The sequence below is a fragment of the Microtus ochrogaster genome, chromosome 1 (assembly GCF_000317375.1).
Source record: "Microtus ochrogaster isolate Prairie Vole_2 chromosome 1, MicOch1.0, whole genome shotgun sequence".
NCBI lineage: Eukaryota > Metazoa > Chordata > Mammalia > Rodentia > Cricetidae > Microtus > Microtus ochrogaster.
In genome coordinates, this window is record NC_022009.1 from 115094962 (window position 1) to 115108241 (window position 13280).

The 13280-nt window shown below is 43.2% G+C and overlaps 1 protein-coding gene across 1 annotated transcript; it reads right to left on the reverse strand.

Moving 5' to 3' along the window:
- Positions 1 to 698: 698 nt before the first annotated feature.
- Positions 699 to 1379, reverse strand: Sptssb (serine palmitoyltransferase small subunit B). The gene has a single exon (XM_013348305.2). The coding sequence runs from the start codon at positions 1351 to 1353 to the stop codon at positions 1123 to 1125; it is 231 nt and encodes a 76-aa protein (XP_013203759.1). The 5' UTR covers positions 1354 to 1379; the 3' UTR covers positions 699 to 1122.
- Between the last annotated feature and the right edge of the window lie 11901 nt (positions 1380 to 13280).

The following is a 13280-nucleotide window of genomic DNA, read 5'->3' on the forward strand; positions in this document are numbered from 1 at the left end:
AAGGTGCCAGTGTTGTCCAAAACCTGGTTAGTTTTTTTACCCTCCAGAAGTACTATTGTTGATATTTATCGGGAGGAAAGAAAAGCTGCAAGGCTCGGTCTTTGACTTTCATGTTTGTTTCAGCACTATAACTAAAATCTTAGATTTGTTTCGAAGATAAACATTTTGGGAGAAATTTAATAAATCTTGCTCTGCTGTGCAATGGAGCCACTATATCAAAGCGTTTAACTGGAGCTGTCGACTTCCTGCTGGTAGACTATTACTTCCAGCCTATTTATTAGCTTCTTCCTGTAGCCCAGGACATGCAATTTTCCTTCCACTCAGTGAAGGCACAGGAAAACAATCCTTTCTCTCCTCTCGCCTCCAGCATCATGCAAGACAGGGCATGGTCAAAAGTCACAATATCTGAATTGGCTTTGATTATATTTATTTTTTTAAACTTAAGCTGTTCTCTAGTACAATATTTACTTGTTTAGTTAATATCATAGTTCATTTAAAGCTATGATAAAGTCAGATTTCAGAGGCATTTGAAACAATGCCTGAACCATATCTAAAAGAAAATAACTGTCTCTGGCCTATTCTTTTGCATTTGAAGTAAAAGAATTTTAGGCAAAACCAATATAATGAAAATTTTAAAAAGAAGAAAAAAATAATTTTAGATATCAGCTATTTACCAGAAAATAAGACTTTAAAGGTTTGGGTTTTTTTTTTTTATTCACATCTTTTAATAGATTGTAAACAAGAGCAGGTACTTTTGACAGTAGCCTAGGAAATACTTTCTGTAACGCATCCCTTAGTATGGAGTAATATGAAGAGAGGATTTTAAATACGACTCTGTCGGGTTTCTTACAAGCCTATTTCCCGGGAAAGTTTTATTTGAAAGCGTCCTGATCTCCAACAGAAATCTAACGCCACGGAGTTGAGTCGAGCGCATGTGGGGTGCGGGGTGAAGTCATTGTGTCTCCTGTCATCAGACACAACCATGCTGCATGGGCCAGGCGGGACGTGGGTGCATAGAGAGGGCGCTGGTCAGGTCAGAGGTGAAAGATGCTGCAGTCCCCTAGGTCGACGAGTTGTAAGCAACGGGAACCCATCATGCTGTTTCGCAAGCTTCCGGAGAGATCAGTTTGAAACTGAACTGTGATATCCGCATATTTTGGAGAAAAATTCCCAAGCCAGGCGGATGTGGATGGGGATGAAGACATAAGCAGTGTAGACCACCATGGCAACAATGGTTAGTAAGATGGTATTGAACATAGACTGTTCCCAGGGCTCCAGGACGGCACAGCAGCTGATGATCTGGTATTGATAGTAGAGCCAGGCTAAATACTCCTTCACGCTCTTGAAATCCATGATTCCTCCTCAAGCTGTGGGAAGTCTTCCTGTGAGAGAAAATAACACCACAGGAAAAAAATAAATAAATAAATAAAATAAGAAACAGAGCACCCCATCTTCTGGTAACACACAGTAAACATCTACTGTTAATATTCCCATAACCTGACATTTCGGTTATTCTCATGCAAAGGGTGTTCCCGTCACTAGTCCTAATATAAACCTTGAGTGTTATCCTATAATCGGCTTCCTTGGGCTTTAATGTTTTAATGGTAGGCTAGAGAATGCACTCAGTCTGTCCCTTGATGGAGCATCGGAAGCCTTCAAATGGACTTCTGTTTTCATAGATTTCTGTTTTCATAGTTGTATACAATAAATTTTACATCGGCATGAAATCCTTGAGACACTGAAAAATAAATGGAGGATGAGACAAAAGATTCCCCTACTCGTGGACTGGCAAGGGCTAACACTCTGCTGTCCTACCAAAAGCGATCTACAGATCCAAAATTTCCCATATCAAAACTATAACACTGTTCTTCCCGGAAACTGGAAGCAGTAATCATCAATTTCATATGGAAATACAGAAGACCTAGGATACACAAAACAATCCTGAACAACAACAACCACCAAACTGCTGGAGGTACCAATAGCCCAGATTTCAAATTATATTACAGAACAAAAACAGCATGGTACGGACGTTGAAAACATGAAAATAAAGTAAAAGCATAATTCTCAAAGAACTATTACCAAAGAAAAAAGAACCTTAATTGCATGCAGTGAGGAGCATTCCTGATGAATTCACCTTGTTTTCAAGGTGGCCTCTGTTGTTTCTGTGGTGCTAGCTGGCCTGCCAGCTTGCAGGAGATTCTCCTGTCTCTATCGCCCATACTGCTATAGAAGTGTTGAGATTACAGATGTCCACAATCACATCTGGCTTTACAGGTGGATTCCGGGGATCAACCTGAGATCACCAGACTTGTATAGCAAGCCCTTTTACCCACTCATCGGCCCCTAACTGAACCTTTTAGGACTGCTACACTGGAGATTAGGTTTGACGTGGAGTTTAGAAGGGACGGAAGCCTCCTAACTACAGCAAAGTGATGACTTCAATAGGCAAGATTTCCCACAAACAGAAACAATGAAAGTGATGACTACAGTGCTTGGGGTCTGGCAGTCCTGCTAGACAACCCAATTTTAAAAACTGGTATTCAAAACCCTCCACAGTTGCTTCTCTGTAACTACTTAGAGTTCGAGCTTGGGCGGGATGGAAGAGCCTGGGGTCTATTTATCAAGTATCTAGAGCCAGGTGGTGCTGGAGGAAAGGGGAAGTCTTTATGGCTTAGACAGACACACCTCGTCTCCTTAAGGAGTGTAGACTAGTTGGAAGGTTGGATCTTAAACACTTAGTACGAATGAAAACGTAATTATCAACTGCGTTCCCGTTCCGTGCCCTGAAGGGCAAGTATAGTGTTCAAGGAGCTTTTGTAAACCTATTCCAGTCTGAACACAGTCTGAGGAAAAGATAAAATGACAGGGATGATTAAAACCCAAATAAATAGAAAGGGAAATGATGAAGGGGGGAAAAAGGAGGGGGGGAGTCAGGGAAGGGGGGAAGTAAGCTTGGGAGGAGGTCAAGGTTCCAGTAAAGAGAATGTTGTAAACCCAAAGAGGCTAAAGTAATGCCTTATGCCAGTATGAGGCCAGGAGTGGAAGATGGAGTTGATTAGGCTAATTATTCCCGTTCGTTCATCGTTTGTTTGTTCCTTCTTTCTTTCTTTTTTTTTAATATTTATTTATTTATTATGTATACAATATTCTGTCTGTGCGTATGCCTGAAGGCCAGAAGAGGGCACCAGACCCCATTACAGATGGTTGTGAGCCACCATGTGGTTGCTGGGAATTGAACTCAGGACATTTGGAAGAGCAGGCAATGCTCTTAACCTCTGAGCCATCTCTCCAGCCCCTTCCTTCTTTCTTGATAGGGTTTCTCTCTGAATCCTTTGCCTCCCAAGTGCCAGGATTAAAGGCCTGCGCCACCACTGCCCGACTAACTATTTTTTCTTAACCTATGATTCTAAGGGTCCCAGAGGCTACTGACAGGAGGGAAGTTGTAGGTCAGGGAGGTGGGGCTAAATTCATAAGGTCCTGCACATCCTAAAGTCAAGGTGAAGTGGATTTGCATATCACTCATTTTGGGAGTGCTTTTCCCCTGCTCTTCCCCTGCTCTTCTTCAGAATCAACCATGTATTGAGGATTCATAAAGATTTGCAATACTATTTCCAGTTTTATTAACGAGATAATATTGCACTCAGGAATATCATTGACTTTTCTTCTCACTAGTCTCACTATTGTGTTTTATTTTTTTTTCCTCACCAATTAATCTCCTGGCTGATATTTTCTACTTAAAAATTAACTTCTTGCTTGGGCAGCCCTAACAGGCAAGTATGGCAGCCTTTTGAAAAACCCTGTGTCAGAGGCCCCCCAGCCAAGCTGTGGAAACTGTGGTTCCCAATACTTAAAGCTGCTGATAGTCAACCAATCAGATAAAAAATATATGAACATATGTTACATCAAAGACAGACACTTTGGTCACAAACATCACAATGCTTTAGAAATGGATATTTTAAATATACTTTTGTACTAAAAACAAAACGTTAAAATTGATTGGCTCTACCTCTCATTTCTCAGCCCTCCAAATCTTTCTGACCTGTGAAAAGTGCTTATATAGATTTATTTATTTTCGTGTGTGGAGGCCTGAAGAAGGTGTCCAAGTTCCTGAAGTCAGAGTTATAGGCAGTTGTGAGTTGCTTGATATGGGTGCTGAGAATGGAACCTGGGTCCTCTGAGAGTGCAGCAGATGCTCTTAACCAGCGAATTGCCTCCCCAGCCCCAGGGGAATGGGCTTTTATTATCCGTCTCATTTTAATCTCATGAGGTCTAGCAGTTAGTTCAAGAAGGCATGATTGCCTTCTTGGATTCTTCTTTTCATTTATTGAGAAGAAAATTTAAAGATGGTTCCCTATTTCCTATAATGCAAAGGGGAGAAGAGAGAGAGCTGGTTATTATTAGAAGGCCATCTGCTACAATTTATTGTAGAATATGCACTACTTCTAGGTTCTTGATTTACTTAGGTAATTTATTTCTCCTTGTGAGTCTGCTTTGTATTTCCTATGAGACAATATTTACAATTAGAAGAAAAGCAACCCACCACCCCTGTAGACAATGGGATGAGTCACACGGGTGGGAGAGTTCATTAATTCAGTGAACAAATTCATTTTGAATACAGCTACGTAGCTTCTGAGTAGCAATGGCCTCAGAAGGGCACTCTCTGTCCCAAGGCCAGAAGGAGAAGCTCTTCTGGACAGTGTAACAGTCATGAAGAGCAGGAAGGTCTGGGAAGGAACCCTAGATGGAGGCTGGAGGGGTGCTGGAAAAGTCCCAAGGAGGAAGCCGGAACAGATGCTGAAGTTTGGAAAAACCATGACAGAAAGATAGTGAAATTAGTTATCTGTAGTCACATCGAACTATATGATTGTCCCCCAACCCTGTGTATGTGTGTGTGTGTGTGTGTGTTGTGTTGTGTGATAGCCAGAGGCTGATTGATGCTGGATGTCTTCCTCAAGTTGCTCTTCACGTTAGTTTTTGAGATAGGCTCTCATTGAACCTGGAACTCACTGATTTGGCTAGGCTGACTGGCCTGTGAGCTCCAGTGATCTGCTTGCCTCTGCTTCCTCAGCCTGGGGGTTGTGGGTGTGTGTCCATGCCTAGCTTTACGTGGACGCAAGGCATCTGAACTCGGCTCTTTACGCTTGTACTTGACTGACTGTGCCGTCTCTCCAGCCCCTCCAGTAAATGTCTTCAATCCTTAAATGTTTACAATAATGTACAAAATTAATATAGTTGCTTCTCTAAATATCTAAAGCCATAACCTAGAGATGATGAACAAAGGACCTGTGATGTTTGCTTTACTTGAGGCTGCTATGAGTCTCTGTGTTTCTAGTTAGATACTTTTTAAATGATGATTGATCCTAGGTAGAAAAAGGGAGAGTTTTTTTTTTTAATTCCCTAAACTTGACTTTTAAAATTCACTTATATCTGTACATTGTGTATTTCCCAGGTGGAATTATACGGATGGACTGCGGCCTGGCTTCCTAGGTCCCCGAGGCTACTCTACCACTGTGTGATGCTGCCCACAGCAAACTGAACATTAGGGCAGTGTCAGGAGGCTGAGGACTCTGGGAAGCGGCTAGGTCATGAAGTCAGAGCCCAGGGAATTGTGCCCTTATAAGACAGACCCCAGAGACTTCCTTGTCCCCTCTGCTTTGTGAAGACACAGTAAGATGACAGCCCCGTGAACCTGGGTGTGGTTCTCATGATTCTGTGCCTTGAGACCTGGGAGGAAGGTTAATCCCCTGTCACAGTAATATTACAGTGGCCTGAGCCAAGACACACTCTCAAGGGAAGAGAAGAACAGAAGCTTTTTTAAGCACCTGTATTTCTATGACGATGCTTCTCAAGAGGCCCTGATGAAATGTAAGGCAGTCGAGGTCCCCTGTAAGAAGGTCAGGATTGCTTCCTGAAGGAATGGAAGGAAGGAAGCGCACAGGAAGAGTGGTCTCTGAACCACTGTTTTCAGTACAGGATAAAGTCTTGTCTGTGAGGACCATTACAATAGCACATGCTAATCTGCCTGCTGTCCTGCAAGGACAAGGGAGCCCCTGCGAGCTAACCTGGTCTCAGCAGCACTCCCTTGCCCAGCCCCCATTCATCCCCTCACAGAAGAAGTTTCCCTGACAGTTCAGATTCTTGCCTGACAGCTGAAGGTTTTAATGTGCTCTTCTTACAAGTCTCCCTCGCAATTGGTAAAATCTAAGGTAAAATCTAATGTATAGCTTAGAACGGTGGAAAGCCTCAACACGGAGCTTTGCCGGGTTAAGGAGGAGGTTTATTTGAGACTTAGGAACCAGAGGGAAACACTACATCCTAATCTGGATCCAGTGAATGAAAATGGTCTCAAGGACAGTGGAAGGATATCAAGGACTTAGAAGTCCCCAAAGAGGCTATTGCGTAAATGAATGGATAGTGAGTTGTTATTTTCTAGTTCTCAGTGCTACGGCTTTTCAACCAACAGGTAACGATTTCACACTAGATTCATGGGCAGTAGGAACCGAAGAAAAGGTTCCTTTCCCAGACTAAGGGGGAAGTCCGGGATGGCTTACATAGCTAGAACGTGAATAAGTGAGGACGTGCAACGATTATAAAAATGCATGTACTAGCATGAGCCCGAGCCAGGAAGAGGATGCCATGAAAGGAGCGCACAGGAGGGGCTCGGCCTGCCAAGGATTTCACCATTGTTGTCTGTACCATAGGAGTGGTAGTGAGTTACGCAATGGCGATGAAAGGTAATTCCCAGGTGCTTTGGGCCTGTGACCTTTGTGAAACTAAACATCGAAATGAACAACAAAGAAAAGCCCTTTTTAAATAAGAGACTTCCTTTTCTGAAGCGTCAGTGCCCTCTTGGTTAAGAGCCAATACGTGCTGAGCTACACTTCTCTCTTGAACCTCAGAATCAAGGACTGAAAGGTCAAAGGGCATGAATGGATACAGACTAACTCTTTCCTGACTCGTTTTGGAAGCTGTAGCAGTCATTCAGCGCACGGGTGTGTGTGTGTGTGTGTGTATGTGTGTGTGTGCGCTCAAGTGTGTTCCAGTGCACACATGCTTCATATTTAGAACCTGAGGTCTGAGGCATGACCAAAGTGTCTTTTCTGTGGCAGAGAAAAAGATGCTGTCTGTAAGCCAACTGTGCCTTTCTTCAGCAGCTTTCTTTAAAGGGTCCCAGATGTGACTTCTCCAAACACAGGCCTTCCTTGAAGTCATTCATTTGTTAAATGAATTAAGAGTGCAATGATTTTCTTCCGATGGGTGTGATATGGAAAGGAGAGGTGGGGAGAGACTGAATTCACAGTAAATGAGATACTGATCAAGATCATCACCTACAAGAGCCAACGCTGATAGTGGGTTTCTCTGACACAATGCCCAGACAATGGTACCTAGTCTCTGCAGTTATCTCCTCGACAGTTCATAAATCAAATAATTAAAACGTTAGGCAAACTCTGCTGTGTGTGGCTTGCTACAAGAGAAGCAACTAGTTTTCCTTAAACCTCTTAAAATTGTCAAAAAAAAAAAAACCCCAAGTGTACAAAATGGTTATAACCAAGAGCTTACAGAGACATGAAGACTAATTGTGATGTTGACACCCCATAATAGTAGGGATAAAAATTGTATAAAAATGAAGTAAATATGAGTAAAGTGAATATTTTTCTCAATGGTATGCCAAGATTGTTTCATTAATTATAATGAACATGTCATAGCTATGTCAGATTTTAGTGGGAGAAACAGGACATAAGGTTCAATGGACCTCACACTGCCTTCTTAATTTATATGCAAATCAAAAAACTTATTATAAAAAAGTACAAAGTCCATTTAAAAATTTCCAAGGAAAAATAATGATCAATGAACTACTCAAAAATCTAGCTGACTTTTTAAAAGCTGTGTATTTTGTGTACGAATGTTCTACCTGCATGCCTGTTTGTGCTCCACGTGTGTTCTGGTGCCCAAGGAAGTCAGACGAGGCCATCAGATCTCCTGAGACTGGAGTTATAGACAGTTGTCAGCCTCGTGTGGGTGCTGGAAATTGAACCCAGGTCCTCTGGAAGAGCAACAAGTGTTCTAGACCACTGAGCCATCTCTCCAGTTCCCAGTTTATCTTCCGGTTGCTGTGGCTTCCTTTTTGAGGCACTCTTGCTATGCCACCCAGGCTGTCCTCAAACCCGTGATGCTCCTGCCTGAGTTCTGGGTTATCGGTGAGTGACAGCATGCCTAGACATCTGGGTAACCTCTGGATGATATGCTGTGGTTATACTGTTCTTCCTGTCTGGAAAACTTCTCAAAATAATTCTTGTGTCACAGCTTAAATACTACTACTCTAAAAAGTGAAGTAACCGAAAATGAGGACATAAAGACAATGCCATTCTATGAAGTGCTGGCATTACTAAGAACAAGAAAATGGACAGATTGCAATGTGGTCCAGGGTAGTCATAGACATGCGTGACTGCATAAACTACCCTAAGATAAGCTAGGGACCAACCTCCTGGCTCCATGCATGCTAAACAAATGAGCCATGCCTTCAGTCCCACTAACTAGGTTTCCTAACAAAAACAAAACATGACAAACAAGCAAACAATAACAACAAACCCTACTTAACTTCTGGGCTAACTTAAGCTGTTTCTTTGTAATTATTAATTTTTAGAATTTTACTTGAGATTAGGTCTCGTGTAACCCAGGCTGGCCTTAAACTCATTTATGTAGCCAAAGATGGCCTTGAACTCTTGATTCTCTTATTGTTATTTTCCAAGTTGGATTGCAGTTTTGTAGAATCTCATTTAGTTTATGTTGTACTGAGGATAGAAGCCAGGGGTCTCTACCAACTGGACTAAATCCTCAGCAGCGCCCCTCAGCCTATTTTCCGTATAGGATGTCTCTGTATGGTCAGCAGGACAGCCACTGGTCACACATGGAAATTTGTTGTTGTTTTTTTTGGTTTTTTTTTTTTTGGTTTTTCGAGACAGGGTTTCTCTGTGGTTTTGGAGCCTGTCCTGGAACTAGCTCTTGTAGACCAGGCTGGTCTCGAACTCACAGAGATCCGCCTGCCTCTGCCTCCCGAGTGCTGGGATTAAAGGCGTGCGCCACCACCCCCGGCCACACATGGAAATTTGAACTTTGGTTCCCAGGCATCACGTAGGACAGGTGACTGCCATATTGAATAGCATGGATGTAGAGACTACTGAATAGCCAGGGTGTAGAACATTCTGTCATTGCAGAAGAGTCCCACAGACGGTGCTGTGGAGGCTCCAGATACTATGCTTAGACAAGCAAGATTCCTTACCAACTTGTCTTTTTTCCTACTTTATATTTTTCATTCTGTTTCTCACGTTAACTTTGAAAACTTAAAGACTCTCTGCTTGAAAACCCCCAGTGAAGGGTATTCCTTTGCAGAGGAATAAAAGGCTCATTCCCAGCTCCTCACGGTCTGATCGCTCCACTGCTCTGGAGTCATTTCTGAATTCTCATGCTCAGAGATTGACTTCAAAGTATTAATATTTCAAGCGGTATTCTTTTGCTTCCTATTCTCTTCTGCCTCGTCTCTGCCAGATAAAATCCACTTTACTTTCATGACCTAGTTCATATACCTTCCTTGTACTGAACAGGCTCATAAGAACCTTCTGTTTCAAGGAGCACACATTGCTTTCTTCTGTGTGGTACCCAGTGCACGAACATTTAGCACTTACTGTATTACTCACACACAGTCCACTGCCTCAGTAGATTGAAGGGTTTTTTTTTTTTTTTTGTCTGTTTGTTTTTTGTTTTTTAAAAGCAAAGTGAACGTGGCATTCATCTCATCACCCCAGGACCTGGCTGGGAAGATAGCAGACGGGATGACTGACAAACTATGTGGTTGCTGAGACAGAGACATTCTTGGACGTGCTTCCCAAGTTAATCCGAGTATCATTATTTCCCCAGCAAGATGGAGAGCCCCAAAGAGGCGCTTAGGAATTCACACGATCTGCTTGAGGCAATGACTTTAGACAAATGGTTTTCTGCAAATGTAGTCCCTTCTGTCTTTCTGAAGAATAGAAAGGAGCGAGCAATTTACACACACACACACACACACAAACACACACACACACACAAACACACACACACACACACCAAGCAAACGAAAATCACAAATGCATTTGTAGTTTCTCCTAATGTTAATAGCTTGCAGGCTCTACAAGGAACACCAGTGAAGTGGATTTAAATTTCACAAAAATGCCTCTTCCAAGTGCTTGTGCTAGGTGACTGAAAATTTAAGATGGATTGGAAAGTAGTTCTGATGAGGAAATACCCCAGGAACACCGGGAGAGCCGGATTTCACAGCAGTGTTCTCCCCTTCCCATCCCCGTGCTTTCCCTTCACCTCTCTCTCTCTCTCTCTCTCTCTCTCTCTCTCTCTCTCTCTCTCTCTCCATTTTCCTTTTCCTTTTCGGGTCCCCTTCTTTCCTATCTGTCTGTCTGTCTTAAGTTACATCCTTGGGTATGTCCCCAAAGCTCTTTGTGTCAGGAGTGGTTTCTGTAGAACAAGTAATAGTTGACAGCTTCTTTTCAACTTGACTTAGTCGATGGAGTGTGTGTAAGAGAGCAGCAGTGTGTGCTGTGAGCTGTGGTCCTATCACCTCAAACTATGTGATTTTGCGAAGTGATAGACAGAGAAAGTCTTGGCGCATTCTGATTACACTACTTAGTGCAGTGGCTTGTGTATTTTACAGGAGGAAACTCTAGGTCTTATTCTTTGTACTAATTGAATCGCCTGGTGCAGTCATAACCCATCAACCAATGCACCTATGTGGCTATTGAGTCAAGCTTCCCATCGAAAGGCTTTACCATTTCGGAACACTTTCAGATATGGCCCTGGGCAGGGCCTCGTCTTCTTGTGTAGGGTGAGCAAGGCACAATTTCACATGCTTGTTCTTGTCACAGGGGCCAAATCCCAAGCGGCTTCCTCCCCTGAGCACAGTTCAATGCACAGAGATGCAGAATGTAATTTATCTTTTTTTTTCCTGTGTGTGTGTGCACACACGCATGCGTGTGTCCCAAGGCCAGGTCGGTGTCGAGTATCTTGTTCTATTGTTTTTAGACAAGGTCTCTTACTGAACCTGGAGCCCACCATCTTGGCTAGATTGGCCAGTCAACAAGCTCTTGGGATCACCTGTCTGCCCTACCTCCCCCCAAACATGCGCTACAGTGCCTAGCCTTTTCTGTGGATTCTAGGGACTGGAACTTTGTCTCTCACTCTTACACAGCACCTTTTTCACCCACTGAGCCCTCTCCTTAGCTCTGCCACATGCAATTTCTTAAATCATCAGTGACATGGATCTGGAGAAGTCTTCATAATTAATGGCACAACCTCATACCGAATCTCCGCGAATAGAAAGTGTGATTAGTTTATTGGTTTCTGTTGCCTTTGTGCACTTCATAAAGTTCCAATCTTGCTTAATCTCTCCCTGGGAACTTTCTTTCCGTACTGCAATGCTTGCCAAGTTTCTATCAGGGACTCGTTTCCCAAGCTGACAACAGCGTATTAGAAATCAGAATATAAACCCGAGTGTTTAGTGGAGGCTAAGAAGGGGCCCAGGAGTTCGGGATGAAGGAAAGGCAAGGGAGAAACACATAGTGAACGAGCACAGAGCAGTTAGTGATGTTCCTTATGCATTCATGATGAGAGAGGAAGAAACAAGCATGGTAAGTGAGCACAGGCTTCGCTGTCAGGCTATGGGTTACTCTGTTACATTGTGTAACCCTGCACTTTCCAGTGAGCTACGGAAAGTCAGCAACAAATAGGCCAAGTGTTCTGTACCTAGTGTTTTGTGGCTCTACCTACTCCAGTGTGTCTAATTTTTATTAATAGGAACAAAAGTGGAAGACCACAAGACATGTTCCAAATAACTGATTTTGAAGTTGTTCTTTGTTTTGTTTTGAGGGAGCTCAGTTCAGCCTCCAGATGACTTTATGAGTGCAGGGCTCACGGCCGAGAGAAAAAGATCGGGCTTCAGCTTTAGTGAAAGCACTGACTATAATTTAGGGCATACAAAATTCAGAGATTTGTTTAGATTCAATGTTGTGTGACTATCGAAAGACGCTATTCATTTCAAAACCATAAATGGGGGAACGTATATTAATATGTAAATGGATAGGAGAGGGTTTATAATGATGTGGGGGATGACATGCTATGCTTTCTATCTGATGTCTCATCATTTACCGACCTAGGGACAGGGCAGTGTCCCTGTGCACTTTTTAAAGTCCCTCTATGGCGGGACGGGCTTCTAGGTCCACGCTTAGCTGTGTGTTTCTTGGGGTATGCTGTTTGTTATTGCTTCATTAAAAATCCATCCCTGTCACTCTACAGTGAAAGGGGGATATGTAGCTTCTAATTGGCTTCTCACTTCTGTGCTATTACTGCCGAAGGCTGCCAAGTTAATTTTAGCAGTAAAACATGAACATAAGAAAGTAAGGGTCTTTCAAGTCACTAGAAGTTTCTCCAAAAAGTCGTTCAAAGTACAGCTTATGTGTACAGCAGCATGATTGGTAACAGTCATGTGGAAGCCATCCAGATGCCTGTCATACATACAGCCCCCCCCCGTGCCCCCACTATGTATGTGAGTGTGTGTGTGTGAGTGTGTGTGTGAGTGTGTGTGTGTGTGTGTGTGTGTAGAGTGTATATCTGTGGGTGGTGGGAGAAGGCAGGTGGCAGGTGGCATGTCCCTACCTTCATTGCATACTTTAGCCTCCAGCACTACCAGTAGACACATTTCTTTGACAGAAGCCACCACACCTATGTTGATTTGTTAGAGCTGTCCCAGAAACAAAGACAAAAGTCCTTGAAGACGAGGGATCTCATTACAATCACCTCCTCCAAGCAGAGGCAGCCTCTCTCAGTGCCAGCGTGGTGGCCTACGACTGGATTGGGGGCTTCAATTATCCTTATAGAGCTGAATGAATTGAGGCCTAACAGCTCACGTGACTGAGTGGAGTCGGGAGAGGCGAGATGCTGGGATGATGACACGGGTGAGTTCTGGGTCCTGCCTAGGGTTGAACTGCAGCCCTGGGTGAGTCACTCTGAGTAACGTACACCCGCTTTCCCTCAGTTGTCTCAGCTGGGGAACAGGAATGGGGACAGAACTCCATGCCCACATCTGCTGGGAAGAGATTAGAAAAAATGAAGTGCTTATCCCATCAAAATTCTTCACAGATCTGGAGAAGACAATAATCAACTTCATATGGAAAAACAAAAAACCCAGGATAGCCAAAACAATCTTATACAATAAAGGATTGTCTGGAGGCATTACC

Coding starts and splice junctions, on each gene's coding strand:
- Sptssb (XM_013348305.2), bottom strand. CDS start 1,353: ATGGATTTCAAGAGCGTGAAGGAGTATTTAGCCTGGCTCTACTATCAA.